The sequence below is a fragment of the Rhopalosiphum maidis genome, chromosome 4 (assembly GCF_003676215.2).
Source record: "Rhopalosiphum maidis isolate BTI-1 chromosome 4, ASM367621v3, whole genome shotgun sequence".
In the NCBI taxonomy this organism is placed as follows: Eukaryota; Metazoa; Arthropoda; class Insecta; order Hemiptera; family Aphididae; genus Rhopalosiphum; species Rhopalosiphum maidis.
In genome coordinates this window covers 48,441,044-48,461,290 of record NC_040880.1, presented here as the reverse complement: position 1 = coordinate 48,461,290, position 20,247 = coordinate 48,441,044, and the positions used below count along the sequence as shown (strand labels likewise).

The 20,247-nt window shown below is 25.8% G+C and overlaps 1 protein-coding gene across 1 annotated transcript in view; it reads left to right on the top strand.

The window, feature by feature from the left end:
• Nucleotides 1-19,580, top strand: part of LOC113557213 (5-hydroxytryptamine receptor) — a 187,523-nt gene extending 167,943 nt beyond the window's left edge. The window contains exons 5-7 of the mRNA XM_026962598.1: nucleotides 6,730-6,839; nucleotides 14,111-14,437; nucleotides 16,920-19,580. Of these exons, the coding sequence (XP_026818399.1) occupies nucleotides 6,730-6,839; nucleotides 14,111-14,437; nucleotides 16,920-17,715 (1,233 nt within the window). The 3' untranslated portion in view covers nucleotides 17,716-19,580. The remainder of the gene's footprint in view (nucleotides 1-6,729; nucleotides 6,840-14,110; nucleotides 14,438-16,919) is intronic.
• Nucleotides 19,581-20,247: the final 667 nt, after the last annotated feature.

Here is a 20,247-nt window from a genome sequence, read left to right as displayed (position 1 = left end):
ACAGAGTTCGTTAAACTATTCATAGGGAAATAAAAAGTCCGAGACGCCCGTCAATATCGATAAAAAAAAAAAAAAAGTAGAAAACTTGCGTATAAAATCCATCTTCACTTCAGGGAAATATAATTGAATCGAACGCTGTTATATGAGTAAACCAGGTGCAGGTGAGTGGTGAAACATCATTATTCTTGAATAGTCAACTGCTATAATATAATATATTTTATTAAATAGTGAGTGAGAGAAAGGGAGATAAAGCAAACCGTCACCACTGTAAAAAGAGTTTTAACCGCCAATATAGTTCGATAACGACATTTATTCAAATGTCAACAACCGCTGCTGTATTGTTGATCCGATCGCGCCAAAAAAAAATGTTGGAATATAGATAACACATACCTCAGGCATGTCGTCGTCAAAGCATTATGTCATGTATAATATATTAGAATATACTTTACAGTAACGATTTAGGGACTTCACACTGTCACATTTGATCAAGGTGTCAACCTAAGGGTGACCAAACTCCAAAAATGGCATCACCTATCGAAAAAAAAAAAAATAAATAAATATTAACACATTAAAAAAATGTATTGTAATTAGTATTAAAATTTATAAAAAAAATAATCAATTTCATAGAATTGCATTATGAATTTATTCAACATTAAAATTAACATTTAAGTCGATCAAATATTTAAGTAAATTATATGGTTCAAATAGGTTTCTATACGGCCTTGGCTGTACTGCTGTAGTGTACACACTGAAGCGCTCTGAAGTGGAAATCGTGTCGGTCTTAATCGATATTTGCGGTGACCGTCCGAAAACCGACTGGAACACATGTCACCAATAGTGTGTGGTATACATTTTATCAAAAATCCGTAATGTTTTGGCAATTAGTTCAAATTACTTAGAGTAATTTGTTATTAAGGATAAATTCGGTTCAAACTGAGAATTTTTTTCGACGCCGTATAAATTGTAAATACGACACCAAATTCTACCGTAAAAATAACACATAGTATTAATATAATATATTATAATATAAACTATGGATTTACAGTAACTGAATATTTCATATTACTTTTAAAAGCAATAATTCTATCTTAATTTACCATGGATATGTCTTACTTCTTACATTTAACATATAATACAGTAAAATGTCTGTATTACGAAGTCTCGATAAAATAATGTCAGATAATAATGAAATTTGTTAAATAGTATACATTCTGTTTTAATTTGATTAAAGTTATCAACATTATTTCATTAAACAAAAAATTTTGTTATGTAGAAGTTTCATTGTATTTGCTACATAGAAACGATTTAAATAAAATTATGAAACGTGATTAAAAATAAATCTGCTGAACTCTAATAATTATTATACTTTTACAATATTTTTTTAAAACAATTAAAATTAATTTACTACACGCTATCTATTGCAGATCATACATAGTGTTGTGCTTGATTAAATAAACAAATAATATTTTTACAAACTTTGATGGATTTTTGAATATATATTGTGTTTTTTAAACTCACAAAATTAATTTATACAGATATATTGTAACTGATTATAAAAGTAAGACAAACCATCATAATTAATTATTTTGTGAATACACGTACTATTAAAATTTAATATTTAATAAATTTATTCAGGTCGTTTATATGATATATTTATTAGAAATGTATTTATAATTATTATTATTATTATTTTATTTATTTATTCACTAACCATATCCAGTTTATATAAATATTGTTAAAAAAATATAATTATATACTCCATAAAATGCATAACAATAAAACAAAGCAATTAAATTATTTCTATTCATGATATAAGGATCACGTACATATAACAAACAATCATAAAACTTCATGTAAGTAAAAAATAAATAGTTTTATTTATTACTTATTATCATTTTTATTTGTTTTTTTCTTGAAAACAATTACAATAATCTATAGTGAGGTTATTAATTTTTTTTTTTTTTAATATTTAATAGATACTTGGAAAATTACCGAATTTTCTACTTGGAGAAAATCAAATAATAACAATAATACAATAACATTATTTGTTTTTTTTTTTAATATTTCAGTTAGCACTGATATAAACACAAAGATTACTTCAAAGTTATAAAGTTTCATATAGTCCTTCATAGATTGGTATTTAGACACAAATGGTACTTTAAAAAGGTAATTTATAGAATTTCTATGTAGTAGTGAGATTGCGAAAAACAACCAAAAACTATTCGAACAATTGTATAATATATATATTATTTAGTTAAAGTTCAGAAAATACCAAGCAACTTTCATTTTCAGGTATTATTGCTTAATATATTTATATTAAAATAATGTATTGTTTTTGTTTTTGTTTTTGGTAATGATACTTAAAATGTTTATGTAAGACATAATGATACCATTTACTACAACTATACGGGCACAAGTAAATTAGGTACAATTATTATTTTATTAAAATAATATAATAATTTAACGAATTGCTAATAGGGGTATTTGTAAATGTATTAAATAAACACGTTTATGTTTTGAGATGAGTCCAAAAATGTTAGATTTATAACATAGACTAACACGTAACATTTTTTAATAACTATAACAAATAACGGAATAAGGATTCAAATAGGTAGCATATTGCAAGAAAATTATCTCGTTTCGAAAAAAATAATTGGGTCAAAATATCTGCGTGAGGTCGAATATCCCGATAATTCGATTAAATAAATTCAATCCAAATAACTTTTACACTCTTGATAATTTGGACAAATTCAAAATTAACCTCATTTGTGTACCATTTTTTAAACTGTTTTCTGTCAACATACTAAATAAAACTTTTTTGAGCAACTATTTCGCCCTAAAAAATGTTTATAGAACAAAACAAAACATTTTTCGCTTCACTCGATTGGAATCCAAAACTAAATTAACCTGAAATAAATCGAAAAAGCAAAATACGTTAATTTAATATTACTAGCCTTAAATTGTTCAAGCGTATTTTATTATACAAGCTAACATTTTACACGTGTATATAAACTATAAAATTATAAACGCAGTGATAATATTTATTTTGTAGCGGTCTGTGGCACATATAGGTATGCAACTCGCACATTACTACACACTCGTAGAGGAAACTGCAGGTGTATTATTCATAAGCTATATGACGAACATTGAACAGGTTAAAAGTCGTAAAATATAAATTATACGTCACCCCTACAAGCTGTTATTCAAACCAACTAATGAAGGAAATATGTTTAAAGTATTGGGTTACATTATTAAAACGGTACGTTTAATTAAATTTTGTCTTCGTTCCTTCTATTTTTCAAGAGCCTTTGTCAGCTTTTTATTAGCTTAGGACCTTGTTATTACACACTGAAGTGATGCAATAGTGAACTACTTTTTATATTCTGGCGTCAAATCAAATAATAATACTAAAAATTATAAAAACTGAAATTGTTTTTATCTATATATATATAAAAGTTCACCCAATAGTAAATGATTTCTTTTTCGAATAGAGTGTTGATGAAATGCAATTTCCTCAGAAAAGAAAATTGGAGGATTCCAAAGGAAATTGGTTTCATGGGAGTCGTCAATCTTTAAAATAATAAGCTAATTTCAGCTTCTATTATGCCTCGAAGATTATGTTAAAAACATAACGAAAATACAAGATATTAAATACAGGACACACCCATAACTTCTATTGACATTCTACTGGATTCTATTTTATTATCATCGTTATTATTACTGAGTTTATATTGACAATAATTTCCTCAAGCTACAAAAGTAAAACTATTTGATAGATATTGACCATTAATATTACTATTATTTTTAATAAGACTTTATGTTTTGTAACTTTTTAGGTTAAAAAGTACTGTTTGTAATTTAAAATCAGGTCAAACATTAAATTTACAAGTCTTGTAAGCAAATGTGACATTTATGTACCATGAATTTAATTTTCCTAGTACTATGCAATGTATTGTATACATATTTTTATCTTAAACAATAAAACATTTATTCAACGAATCGATAAGTATAAGTATTAAATATCAAATAATATTATATTGTTATCATAAACTTTAGAACATTTGGTACTATCATGGTTTTATCTATTTTTATTTTATTTTATTTTTTGTATAAACAACCATTTCAATATGAACACAAAGATTTACTGTTGGAAAAAAAATATGATACAATAATATTATAATTTTTTTTTTAATATGCCTTTTTCTGTATATTTGTACCTATGTTGCTTTTTCCATTACCTACATTGCATATGATGATATAAAATATAAATGTATAAACTATATACCATTCAGCTAGGCCCGAAATATTTTATGTTAAATAATCGTAAACCAATCATAAAAACATACCAAAACAGATCCAAGTGCAATAAGAGCAGAATGATAATGTATTTATTTATTGTATTTATTTTCATACAGATTTTAAAATTTTAAGCCATTGAAAATTGTGCAACGAATAAATTGATAGACTGTTAACATAGTAAAAAGGTGTGTAACACATTCCAAATTTGAATCATACGCTTTATCGCGTATATATTATTATTATAAAAAAAACTGTTTATTATAACCTATAAGTTATAACATACGATTTATTCATGTAAATTACATGTTTTTAATTTTTTTATTCACATTTTTTTAAAATTATTACACTACTATTGAAGTAGTTACTGGAACTTGAAAAGGCACATATTATATGAAACGGTTGTATCACATTATTTAAATATTTGATAAAGCTATTTTAAAACCTGGTAAGAGTTTAATTTGTATTTAAATTAATAATTCAAGTACAGAATTATAAAATACTTAAAATTATTCTAATAAAATTAATAGCTCAACTTTTTCATTTTCAGGAAAATCAAGCTCATAAATAATTTATTACAAAATTTATGATAAAAATTTTAAAAATGTTGTGCAATAACAAGTGTAAAGGACAGTTTATTTTTTTAATCAAAATCTAATACGTTAATAAACATTTAAAAAAACCTTGAAATATTAATTTTTTAAATCAGTAACAGAGTGCTTTGTACGTAATGGAATATAATAATATTATGGTATAGTGATAATCATTAATAGGGTACACCCTTGATTGTGTTTATGTAATAAAATTTTCAAAACATAAGATATTATTCAAAATAAATTTCAGTTGTAATTTATAGTATATGTATATGTATGTATGTATGTATTATAGTGAACAATTTATATTAACCGTTATCCAATAGGTACTACAAAACCTAATATACCTACCATAAAATCTAAGCCAGTACAACTTTTGGCTTTAAATTCCACATATTTTGTACTTCAACAATGAATATCGCTGTAAACTATTTAAATGCCGCTAGTATATTATTATGAAGCTAGTTCAAACATTTTATAAATTCTCAAAATGTATTATTATTATATTAGTAAACCCTTTTTCTCGGAAACACGTAAATAGTAATGCTCTCTCGACGAATAACTAAACAAGTCAATCAATTTATTTGGTGTATTAAATTGGTATTTGTTTATGGAAATGTGATATTATGTTAAATTGAATAGGAAAATAGTGGGATTTAATAATATTACAACAGCTGTTCTTCTAATACATAGGTACCTGTGTTGGAAAAAAAATATTATTCTTATAACAATCCATTAGTTTCTCGGTATGAATGAAAGGATTTCAGCTAGTTTTTGCTAAAGAAAATCATTAACACGTTTGGAAAGTCAAATCAGTTGTTCATTGTTTTTAATAATAGTGGGATTTGTATCGAATCATTCCGTTTCACCGTGTTTACACGATAATACAAAGCGTCCGGATTTAACGGCAGCCCGATTCTTCCATAGTATTGCGCTTTGCCTTGATGAATGTATTACGTTGGTAGATATATAATATATATATAAAGGTACTTACAATTTTGTTCTGGTTGAAAGTTTTAAAACGTTAAATCAATAAAAACACTCGAAAGAAATATATACCCATTGTTTAATCAATCTCATAACCATTATAAGTTATGCGCAAAATAAAAATACTGTAAGACGAGTAAATTTCAAAAGGAAATAATCGTAAACTAGTAACCTACAATAAATGTTGTTGTATTTTAATAAAACAAAAATGATTATCATTTTTCAACTGATTTTTAGATTCATTTTAACCTAATGCTAATCGTATAACTTTAATTAAATTATACAATTACTAAAAATAGATAGTATATTATAAAACAAATGCCAACATGTGCATCGTACATGTAACCCGTATTAATTTCACAAATTTTAGCATAACACAAATTGAAGATAAATATATTTAAGAAAAATATATTAAAATATATTTAAATATATTTTTACACTCTACTTGAATATATTATTCTTTTAAAACAAGTTTAATTCAACAATAGTGAATTCTTTTAAATAAATTATTATTCAAATTAGTAATTTCTGTATTTCTTTTTTTTTTTTTTACTAAAAATGTCTCCTTTTTAAGAAAATCGTTTGTAATTAATTTATTCATGGTAATTTTAGATAAAAGTTTAAAACAATCCCACATACATAAAATAGATATTATATATTAACAAATTCTATTTAACTCGTGATTTATTAGATAATAGGTATGATTAAATACAATTACAAAGCATGATTAATTGCTTTAAACTCACATTATAATGGATGTAAAATCTTATTATAAACTATTCATTTTTTGACTTCATTAATCTGTGTAAATTGAATAGCATATTAATATTATTAAATACTTTTATTCTTACAGATAAGCAGAGGATGGATTTTAGGTCCAGAACTATGTGACATGTGGACTTCAAGTGATGTACTGTGTTGTACAGCTTCCATACTTCACCTAGTTGCAATAGCTGTTGATAGGTAATGTATACTTTGTTATCAAATAATTTATAACATACATCATATTAAGTACGCAAATGATAAGTACACGTAGGTACCTAATTATTTAAGATCATCTTTATTAAAACCTATAGTTAATTTAATTTTGATTTAATTATTTGAATAAAATATTAGTAGAAGTTTTTTTAGATAAAATAATTTTTTTTTAAGAATCTAATAATAGTATTATTAAATTTACCAAAAAAAATATCTAAAATATTAAATTTATACTATAAAAATCAAAAATAAAATCAAATTGAGTACCAAAAACGATAAGATAAAAACAATAATTAATGTTGTTTGTTTTGTTTTGTTTTTTTTTTTTTTAAGGTGAGGGAATTGTAATGTATTAATTTTATTTTCACTCCGATTATCTCACTCCTGTAATAAAAAAAAAATTCAATATTTTATGAGTGGCTCAGTGTCGGGGGGTATTATATTTACTTAAATGTAATATTTCTTCGTCGTTTAGTATTATGATTTAAACATATAAAATACTGAAAAGTATAAACTATTTTATTTTTATTTTTAAGTAAACTGGATGAATAATATAAAAATGAAATTATCACATACTTATCGAAGAGCATTAAAAAATAATAATACATATTATATACTTTTTTAATTTAACAGTATGGTATATTTACTAGTTTTTTGCAATCTTTTACATTTTTAAAAACTATTTATGAAGATTAAAAACGCAGACGATTTCTAGTTGCGCCGTTATGTAGGGCGTGGTCATACAATAAGCCGTATGGAAAATAAAATCAAACCGTTTCAATTAACAAAGTTTTTTTTCGGAAAAAAACTATCACACATCGTATAATGTTGAATTTTGATAATATTATTTTTATTTTAAAGAAAAAAATGTATTTAAGTTGCATTGAATTAATTTTAAATAATAAAGCAAAATATATTTTAAAATACTAATAAAAATTGTGTTAGTAAATATAGACTCTTATAATAAATTTTGAAAATAGAATTTTCAAATTCAATTTAACTTGCATAGTATAACATTTAATTAAAATAATATGATAAAAAATTAAGAACTGAGTATTTTATGAGACTTGAAATGTTTTCTAGTGAAGCAAATTTTTGTACAAAAAGCCTTAAGCGTAATAATATTATAATTTATAAAAACAACAAATAACTATCTTTTACTGTTATATTGTATGTTTTGAGAGTATCCCATCGTTGATATATTTTTATTTTATTTATAATATTTTATATGAAACAATCTCTACAATTATTGTAACTATTGTATTATATAAATTCATGTCATTTAAAATAAGTTATGTTTTTTTTTTCAAAATTGTAATTCATTTTTTAATTTATGATGGTTAAATCACAACTCTAACTTATAGCATTTGATACATATTATCAGTATTACAATGATAATGAAATGTGAGTACCCTCCCTGGTTACTCGAGACATTTACTCAGGACAAACGTAACAGTATTATATACGTAGCACACAATACTGGTTACAGTGCTAGTTATACTGATACATTTAAGTTAATATATTGTTATGTGCTTTTACTGATATACTTTGTGACATTTGAGTTTTAGATTAATAAATAAACACATATAGTTGAAAAATACTATAGATTTGGACTAGTCAGGTTCTGAAATAAATTATTTAAATATCATTACCTAATTAGCAAAAAAACAAAAAACAAAATTTTAAATTGAATAATCTAAAAAACCATTTTTTTAAAGTTTGTACCAATTTGGATTTAAAATACGATATGATTTTTAAATGTCTATTATACTAAAATATTTACAAGAAATTTAAATTTGGAACTGTAGATGGGTATAAGTCTCATAAAAAAATTATTATTGTACAACTATTACCTATATAATTTTATTTTCCATGATTAAAAAGAAAAAATATTTAAAAATGCGTATTTTTAAATTTAGATACTTTGAGAAAGTATAGAAAATACTTCAATCAGTTGTAAAATTAGTTTAAATAACGAAAGTTTTCCAGACGGTTTTGTATGAAAATAAAAATAAACATAATATGTTTTAAATAAAATAATAAAATGTTACGGTTGACCTCTTACAACCAATTTATAATGTATTTTTTATTATTCAAAAAACAATTTTCAGTAAAAAATCTCCTTTAAAAATAATTACTTAATATTTTGTCAAAGTTTTTTGTTGTTTTCTTGAAAAATATTGAGAAATTTTCCGTTGAAATAGAATCATTGAAGTTGTATTTCCAGTTTGTAGAAGTTTATCACATGCAATTTTTATCCTGGAAAAAACCATTAAAAAACTCATAAATAAAGCAATAGCATTATTAATTGCTCAGCTCAAAATCTACAAGAAAAGTTGATTTAGATTTTGGTATCTTATAAAAGTAGGTATTATAAAGACGAAATGATAATTAGTTTATAAATAATATATAATAATCTTTATTTAAAATATCTGATTGATAATAATTGCAGTAGATTATTTTATTGAAGGATACTAATTGCTTTTTAATACCTACATATTATATGCGTTATATGAATATAACAATAAATTATAATAAATAAATAATGATTGCAATAATATTTTAACTTCATCTTTTAATATATTTTAATTACAATCCATAAAATAATAATTTGTGGTGTAAAATTTATATTATACTAATTCTTTAATCCAAAATTTCATATAAAAAATGTCATTATTAGTCATTCACAATAATAATAATTCACTTTTTCTTATATGATTCCAGTAAATTTATCTTTATTTTATGCAATTAATTATTTTATAAGTTAATTTAATTTAAATTATTAAACATATTATATACATTATTTTTCTTTATTCTTGGTGCAGCTTCAACAAGTTAGATTGTTAGCTTACAAAAATATTAATGCTACATAATATGAATAAATACGTAGGTTTTTCTAGTTATACGTATCAATGTGTTTTAGAAATATGGATAATTTATTGGTGCTATCTTCAGTTGGGCTCAAAGCTTGTCTGGAATTTTTAAACTTCTTCTTTCTACTTTCTATGTGGATCGAATAGTGAACAAGGAAGTTCTAGACTGTTAGGGACGATTAAGGGGTTTACCACAGTCTATAAATTATATTTATATTAATAAATGATGAATTATAATTCCCAAGCTAATATGAGAACATTTTAAAAGAATACGATTTATAAATGACTACACAATACATTTCTAAGCATTAACATTTTGTCATGAATCAAATGTTTTATACCCATCTGTATAGATGATGTATCATTCAACACGCGCATAATATCTTACTTATGTTATTTTACTTAAAATCAAGAAGTTCCTTAAAAGAAGCTTTTGAAAGTTTATAGAAACATCACATTGTCTTAAAATTCACTACAGAGGAGTTTACTACAAACATTTTCTGTACATAGAAAGTCATAAATCAGATATGTCCATTCAACTAGATAAAGATTTAATTTAAATAGAATATTACTATTTTATCCGAAATTCTAAAATATTTGTACAATATAAATCATTTTAATATTAACACGACAAATAATTAAATTATTTTTTTTGAGGAAAATGAAATATTTCTACAACTGGGAATTAAAATATAATAATAATATATTTAAGTCAATAGCAAATATAATTTGTTAATTAGATTATTACTGTTCGAATGTTAAATCTTATATTATTACATAAATTATAATCAATATATAAGGTAATTTTTTCATAATATGCACCACTGAAAAAAAATCTACAGTCTATTTTAAACTTAAAACTATTAAAATGTCAATTATGGAAAAAATAATCCTATTGATCGCATGATGCGGTTGGTCAATGAATGAACCATTTATCATAACTTATTATAATATTATAAATTATTGTTACTACTTTTATTATTTTTATTTTATCTTATCTATAACATATTATTATTGAATTATTACCATGTTTGAACTTATATAATGTTATCTAAATATTTTAAATTGTTCTTTGTTTAAATTGTCGTATAGGGTTTCACCCGTTAATATATATATAAATAAATAAATAAAATATAATTTGAGAAAATTATTTTACTAACAGTGTATTATTTCATATTTGCAATCATTTAGTATTTAAAAGATATAAGTATCATCTACAATCCACATGAAAACAATATAAAACTGCAATTCTCCACTCTCTTCTTTGATTAATAAAAATACTAAGATATAGGTTTAATGCTTAAAAGTTGGCACTACATTTTTAAACCAGAAATAAATTACACGGTTTACTTTAAAAAAATTATTTATGATAAATAATTATAATTTTTGTGAAAACTTTAGTTTAATAAATACATTAAATTATATTAAAACTATTCTATTCGTACAACTCGAAATGATGAAAATAATGGTATTATGTACCTATGGATAGTTTTTATTTTACATATACTTTAGTGGAGCCCATTATTTTCTCGAATAATAAATAAAATAGGAAATAAAAATATATATTTTCTTCTTCACGTTTATAAATTATAAATATTTTATGATTGAGACAACAAAAATTCTAGCCTAACCTTTCTATTTCACCCATCTTGAGTATAAATAAAAAATAAAATATTATAATCATAAATCAACAATGTACCATAATATTGCTGTACACTGAATTTATATAAATAATAAAGGTGTTCAAGAAAATATTACTGCTGTCTTATTATAAAATTATACATTTACATTTAATGTTTATAAATCAGATAAGTAGGTACTGTATAAACTAATATAAATCATACTGACTATAAGTTCGGAGTGCGCTTATAAATATTTTTTTCGTTTATATATAAATAATTAAATAATTGTTTTTATATAAAAACTTTATTTCCATCAATATATATATAATACCGCTTTGAAATAAAATATTTTTAAACGCCTAGATCAACTATAAATGTGTGAACTAGTAATAAATATAATAAATCAACGCTGGTATTAAATTAAATCCATTATAGTTAGTGATTATAGACATTTAAGGCAATAAATCCAACTGACCATTGCATTAAAAATGCACCTTTTTTAACTAACTAAAATGTTCTCAAATGTTAATACAAAAACAGATTATATAAACAAAAATAGTAGGTATTAAATTGAAAACAATAATATGTTTTAATCTTAGGCTGTGCTTGTTAATAAATGTTTAATACATAAAGCTATGTATTATGTTTTAAGTATTTATCATTAAAAAGTTTTTTTTTAAATTATATACAAAAGTTGAATAAATTATTATAGATTTACCAGGAATATTTTTCACTGTAAAAATTTTAAATTATCATTGTTAATTGTAATGCAATGAATATTGCATTTTATAAACATTTCTAAACCATCTCAGTGTAAAAAAGTGCCAGGTTATTGATTTTATGTAAATTTGTATTAAGTTTAAGAATAATTCCTTCACATTTTTATCCAGGGTTGGATCTGGCAGAAATCTTTGTTTTAATCACTTGAGGTTTACTCCCTTCTTTAGGGTTTCGTTAATATTAAGTAATTAATTAAAATCTAATAATGAAGTAATATTAAGGGTTATTTATTTATTGTTGTATTTATCAATTAATTGCATTTATTTTTCAAAACGTATGTATGTAATATTAATAATCCTTATATCTTCAGTAAAAAATCAATTCTATCATCGAAACATTAATGTATATGCATTATACTGTTAAATATACGACAACTATATAAAAATGTCTATTTGATATAAATAATTGTAACACAATAAATATTTATTCTCGTCAATCTATTTTCATTACACAATAATACTTACATTATTATGACCTAAATATTTTAATAATTTATAACATAAAATACTATTTGAAGTAAAACAAAAAAAAAAAATACTATCAGTACTCAAAAATTATAGAATTTGTCTAAAACTTACACAAGAGATGTTTTAAAAATTATGGAATAAATAACTTAGAAAATTGTACTGATCAAAAAACTATTGGAAAAAAAACACTATTCCTATACACTTCGCGCGAAATCTAAAATACTAATAATGAAATAACGTAAAATCGATGACATCTGATGATAAAACACAATAGGGAAAAACCACGTCAAAATGATTTAGGTCCGCTGAAAGAAAAAAAATATGAGGAAAGTCCATGTTGATTACAAAGGCGATTAGGACAGAAGCGTAAGTGGCTAGATAGTCGACGAGGAGGGATGTAGTAGAAAGAATATGTTTGCAGGATTTTCATTGTTCACTGAATATATATTTCTCTGTTGAATAATTTTAGTCTCACTGGTAATTATTGGACATCGTTTGAAAAGAGGATTAAACGTGTAGGGAAAAGCTATATAAATAAAAAAACATGTATGAAAGGGTCATCTAAAAATACATACCTACCCTTAATTTCCACTCCAGGCCTCACTTACTCAGTGGAAATCTCAATATTATATTGTAATACTTTGCATCATTTGTAATTATGTAGGTACATTTACTTAAATTGTCCTTGGACCCATTTCTACTTCCATGACGCTTTAATTACATTTAATATTATACTGTTTTTTTTTAAAAAAAAAAATAGGATTTGATATATTTAAAGAAGGTTGCTATTTCATGTATAAAAACCTATTAAACAATTTAACACCCTTTTTAATACTCTCACGAGAATGAGAAAAAATTAAAATATTTACTGTTTGACATCTTTGTAAGCCCTAAAGTAATTTAGTTGCTTCAATACAATCTAATATCATACTTTATATTATACGTTCAAATTTAAAAATCATACTACCTAGTCAAATTTAAAATATCTATGAATTATAAATTCAATTGTTTCATTCTAAAAATGCATGTATTTTTTTTATTCCTTTCGCTAAATATTTTTATTTTCATTAAATGGATATTATTTTTGTTTATTTTTATTAAATAAAAATATTCCTCTTTCTTCTTTTGTTATTAATCCTCAAATTGATGTACAGCATTTTCGTATTAATTTCTGTCCTCTGATATGATGTGTTTTTAATAAATAATTTTACTTTTAAAAACATTTTGGACAACCCATACAACTCAATTAATTCGATTTTTAGATGATACTATGTTTTTAATATAGTATTGTAGTAATAAATGATTAATATAGTATAAATATATGTGTGTGTAGACTATAGAGAGTGAGACAATTATTATTGATTATTTATTAAATAAATATTTATGTATTTTTTTTATTAAATTTTTTATAATTTAATATTTGTAAATGAATATTTAATAATTAATTAAGCAGTACAAAGTGTATGCAAATAATAATCCATTAACTATGAAAACTAATGGTATTTGTTTTTCAGATATTGGGCTGTTACTAATGTTGATTATATACACACGAGAAACGGTCGAAGAATAGTGGGCATGATTATTGTGGTATGGTTTGTAGCACTTGTCGTGTCATTGGCTCCACAGTTTGGCTGGAAAGACCCGGATTATCTGGATCGTATCAATATTCAACAGAGATGTATGGTCAGTCAAGACATTGGCTATCAGATATTTGCCACATGTTCAACGTTTTACTTGCCTCTACTGGTCATCCTGTTTCTTTATTGGAAGATATTTAAGATAGCCAGGAGAAGGATTCGCAGAAGAAGGGCTCAGAGGAACGCTATGATAGAACATTCGAGGTTAGATCGATTATTATATGATTTAATTAATTAAATGTATTTTGAGAAAATAATAATACACATTATATACATTATACATTTGCAAATTATAAATTTATTATATTATCATAACATATTTTAGATATTTAACATAAAAATAAATAAATCTTTTTAAGTCTAGATTATAAAACTAATCGATATAAAAAAAATATATAATAAGATAAAACATTCAAATTCAAAGTAAAATTTTAATAAATGTAGTATCAAATGAAATATTTGTATTGATATAAAATTAATTGTATGAAACACACGCAACATATTTCAGGAACAGTGTTGTGCAAAAATTATCTAGATAAGATAATTGATAAAACTTTAAATATTTATCTAGATAATAGATAAAAGATAACCATTTTTATCTAGATAAAAAACAGATAATTTTAAAAAGTTTCACAATTAGGCTTGTATTAATTGGGGGCCAATATTTCGCGCGGCTACACGGGCAACACGCGTTAAATACTATGAGACTCATACGTTCAAACTGAAGGTATTTACAAATAGAACTTGTAAGTTAAATCCAATAAAAAAAAGCAATAACAAACTTAAATAATATAATTTTCACAAAAAAAAAAAAACAACAAAATTATCTAGTTAATTTATCCCAGATAACCATTTTATTTAAATAGATGAGATAAAAAGATAATTAAAATTATTTTTATCTAGATGATGCACAACACTGTTCAGGAATGTTAAAAATAATATATCGTTTTGAATTACTTTCAATTGCATTTCATTCCAACAGCATTGGACCTATCCGCGTGTTTTCGATGTTCTTTGTATGATAAAACTTATAATGCAGACGTGATTGAGTATAGTTTAAATGGTGTGGATTAAAGTAATCTTTTAAGCAAGAATATAATACATATAGGATTTTTATCGACAAATAACTCTACTAAAATAAAAAATAAATAAAATTAATATCATTAATATTGAACCCTATAACCACATAGGCGTAATTTATGTGAGACAATATGGGCAGTTATTGCTCATTGAATTTTATATCGATGAAAATATATCTCACTTGTTTTGTTACATTACAAATAATAAAACTTAAAAAATATATACGTATATTATCCTTGAACTTGAATATTATTCATCTGTGTACATTTTTATTATTATTAATTAAAAGTTAAAATATTTATACTGTATAGATACACTTAAAACTATACACATAATTATAATTTAGATATACTGCTACTTTAATATATTTTTAATTATTTTACAAGTCAAAAAAATGACAAGTCCTTAGTTACGCGATTCTTAGATTTTAAGTGCAGTTCCTAGATAAATATTATTATGTTTTATATTTTATTAACATTAAAAAAAATCCATAATTTTAATATTATAATGTCAAATACAATATAATAATCACTAGTAATCAATCATTACGTAAATTAAAATACATAATAGTATATTTGATTTTCAATTTAAATTATCTTAGAAATAATAATAAATTATTTAAATAATTAAGGAAAGATAAATTGAGTGAGGATTTGAATGTAGACTTTTCAAAATTGTAGACACATTCTATAATGCCTATCCTATGAATTATGCAGTATGCCAGTATACTCGTACATACAATGCATACCTATTACGTTTCAGGAAAAGTGGATTATTAAGAAATATGTACTTGGTCCGTTGCTTGACATATACTCTACGAATTTAAATGAACGAAGTAGGATTTGTTTACATTACGCACGATTCAATTTAAATAATTGAAAAATATAATTTATCATACTTTTCAAAAAAAAAAATCTATAACTATCAAAAACTGCTAATATTTATGCTTAAAAATGATGAAATTATACAAAAATTGATCCTTGTAAACTGTTATAACTTAAAATATGCATATCATTACTGTGATTCGATTGTATATTTTTAGATCGTTCAAAAAAGGTAGGATGTACGGTAGAAAAAAAACATAAATTCTACGAATCGTTAGGATGTATTATGATTGTCAGTAGTTTTATCTCGACGAGTGGAAGTCAAATAGGTACCAAGAAAATGGTTTTGTATGATAAAAATCGTATATTTTATTTACTCCCACGTTCGGTTTGCATTGAATAATCTTGTGGAAGTAGCATTTAATAATCATCTATGTCAAATGATTATCCGGTGGGTTTAACGAATCGATCGTAAATATTTTGAGTGAGTAATACTATTACGTATTATAACGCTACTCGACCTTTGTATTCAACGTGGGTTGTGGTATCGGGGGCACTTGGACGGCCCAGGATTACACCATGCATTATAGCCATTGAAATAGGATTGGTAATAACGATGGAACGTCACGCGCGCAATCGCCAGCACAGTCTTGAGATTACTAAGCACTTTAGCCGAGTTATATAACATTATCCTAGCGCCGATTTCCATTATATCCCATAGTTTGAATAGCATTTCTCAGTAGACGCTCTTGATTTCACCGATTTTCTTGTGTGTGTTATAGGTCGAAGAAGCCAGCGGACGACGCAGCCGCCTCGGCCGAGCCCAAAAAATGCGGTTTCTTCCGGAAGGCCGTTTTCCTGCGGATCAAGAAAAAGAAGGAAGTGGAAGAGACGGCCGTGTGCTCGAGCATAGGTTTGATCGACGGTCATTCGAGCTGTTCAATGCCCGAGTCGTCGCAAGACGGCGGTGGAGGCGGTGGCGGCGGTGGCGGTCAATCGAAAGCAGGCAACGGCAGCGGAAGTGGTGGCGGAAGTGTGGGTGGAAGCGGCGGCGAAGACAAGACCACCGCGTTCACGATCACCACGAACCACGACCACGGGGCTACGTCGACACACCAGCACCATCACCACCACCACCATCAACACCACCACCACCAGCACCAGAATCAGCTCCAGCCCCCGGTGATCGAGGACGACGGGCCTACCATCACGGACCCGTCGGCCGGCCGGCACACGGTCATCGAGATGAACGTGAATCGGGCGTGCGTCGCGGCGCCCCCTCGGCCGAAGACGAAGCGCGAAAAGAAAGAGTCGCTGGAGGCGAAACGCGAACGGAAAGCTGCCAAGACGTTGGCCATCATCACTGGGGCGTTTGTCGTGTGCTGGCTACCGTTCTTCATCATGGCTCTGGTCATGCCCCTGTGCCAGGGTTGTGTGATCAACGAGTACGTTTCCAGCTTCTTCCTGTGGTTGGGCTACTTCAATTCCACCCTAAACCCGATCATCTACACCGTTTTCAGTCCCGAGTTCCGGTTGGCATTTACCAAAATGATTTGCGGCACTACGTATAGGAGATAATGAAATGCGCACATTATCATACATAAATATCCATTATTATTATAATTATTATTATTATTATTATTATTATTACATAAACAATACGTATAATATATTAAATATCCGACGCCTTATTATTACATTGTTGTAATTCGTGAGTATTGCGCGTTTTTTGTGTGTTGTACATGTGTAGGTTATAAGTTCTGTGTGTTTTTATGTGTGTGTGTGGGTGATGTGTGTGTGTGTGTGTGTGTGTATGTGCGCTCGAATGCTTGGCGTTATAGGCGATAAACGGTCATCGGTCTTTGCGAGGCCCACAATGTCCACAGATGGCGACCGAGATTTACGCGATTCACTGTGACCAGGACTGAGCATAATACTGCTGTAGGGTGTCGTAAAATTCGTAGAACGATATTTCAGTCGATAATACACACACATTACACACGCTCGCCCACCCTCACTCGCTTCGCTCGAGTGTTATGTCCCTGTTTTAATCCTTCAAGACCATTATCATTATTATTATTTTACGGGAAGAAACGACATGATATTATTATTTACACCATTGTTTCGCGACGTTATAGCATAGCCTTTGTCACGGCATGTAACATATATACATTTGATAATGTCGGCAGAAAACCATCGTCCCGTTTAAAGACCACAATGAAATTATGTATTAAAAAACATAGGCTTAATGTATTTTAATTTCGCTTAAATCTGTTAAAACAATTTCCGTAAAAATATTTTGTATTTTTAACTTGAATACTCTTTAAACGGGTTTCAAAAAGTGAATGCTGATGATGACAGGTTGCTTAAACGTTCTCTCAACATTTAATATATGTGTGACCGATGAATTGGCCCGTTCAGTTTTAGTGGATCATTAAATTGAATTAAATAAAAATAACTCTGTAACCCGACATTAGAATTGTTTTATGATACATAACAATATAGATAAGTCATTTTACTAATTCACAGGTGTTGAAACGGGAAAATTAAATTTTTTTTTTATGATTTTCATTTTTATGTATAGAGCTTTTGCTATGCTGTTGCTGCTACTGCTGGAAATTTAAGTCGACCGGTTCGACTACTATTCCGTTATTAAATTGTTTAAATTATAGTTATATAGGCTTTAAATACTCGCTAAGTGCGTTTTACTGTTAAACTATATATATGTATATCCATACTTAATGGAAAATCGTATGATCGGTATGTGTAAATATAATTAAATTTGCTACTAAAGCTTGTCATTTTTTTCATAAAAAAAATAAATTGTACAATGTTAAAGAAAAATTTACAAATGTGGGGTTAGTCAAAACGGATAAAGTTAAAAATAATGTTCAACAGTAAGATAAGTTGTAATTTGCTCAGGATAAACTTAAAAATTACTTATTCACTGTATAAATTATAGTTTTATTTATGAATTACTTCCGGTAATGCCGATGTAATAATATTTTTTAATTTTACTTCCGATTGTAAAATATAATTTAATTATATTGTATTATGTGTAAAGAAATAAATCATCAACTTAAACCGTTTTGACCACCTACGCTGTAATATAAACTCAATTGTAAAGATTCTTAACATTTAATTACCTATATTAAACATTTTTCCAATATTGTGTTGATTATATCGGATACCCTCTAGTGGTGGTAAATTGTTAAACTGCTCTAAACTGTTTTGGTTTCTAGTCAGAAATTATCATTTTTAAATTGCTACTTCAGTTTGGAGCAATTAATTGTGTTATAAATTTATATAATACATATTATTATCATTGTTATTATTAAGTTCAATATTCAAATAAAGTAGGTACATACACCTGCATATTATACCGAAAACCCTATTTATTGTTCTAACATAATATAATACCATGTTATCATTATTATTTTAATTATTGGTCCTGTTGTATTTCAATTTATTACTATTAAAATTACAATTTTAATTAACTAAAATAACATTAAATTAAACTATAATATTTTGTTGAAATGTTATAAAAATTATTTAAAAAAAAAAAATTGAAATTTATGTTATACATTGAAATATAAAATAATAAACGAATTGATTACTAGAGGCTAGTAATATGTGTAAATTACAAATACAATATTATCCTAATATTACATTTCAACATGTTATGTTATGTCTATTAAACATTTGTTTACAATTGTTGGACTGTATAACAAATTATGTATTATCGAAAGTTAATGAATATTATTTGTTGAATTTATAATAGAACGCCTTCGTTTTTTTTAACGATTCAGCTGATTTATGTTACCTCCTAGTATTTTGAGTTTGATCTCACAGTAGTTATACATTATTTTTTTCGAGAGGTAACACATATCGATGTTATTCAATTTTCAGACAACAGAAAATATTATGGTAAGTACCTGTCTAGATAACTATAAAAGTATACTCGTAAAAAAGTGAGAACAAAACATTATCATTCAAATAGTGCACCGGTGTACTGACTTTTAGGTTCTGAACGAAGCGATGAATGTATTGGTTCTACAATCAATAGCATAAGTGGTTTTTTTTGTGTGTTTGTTATTACGTTTTGAAGCG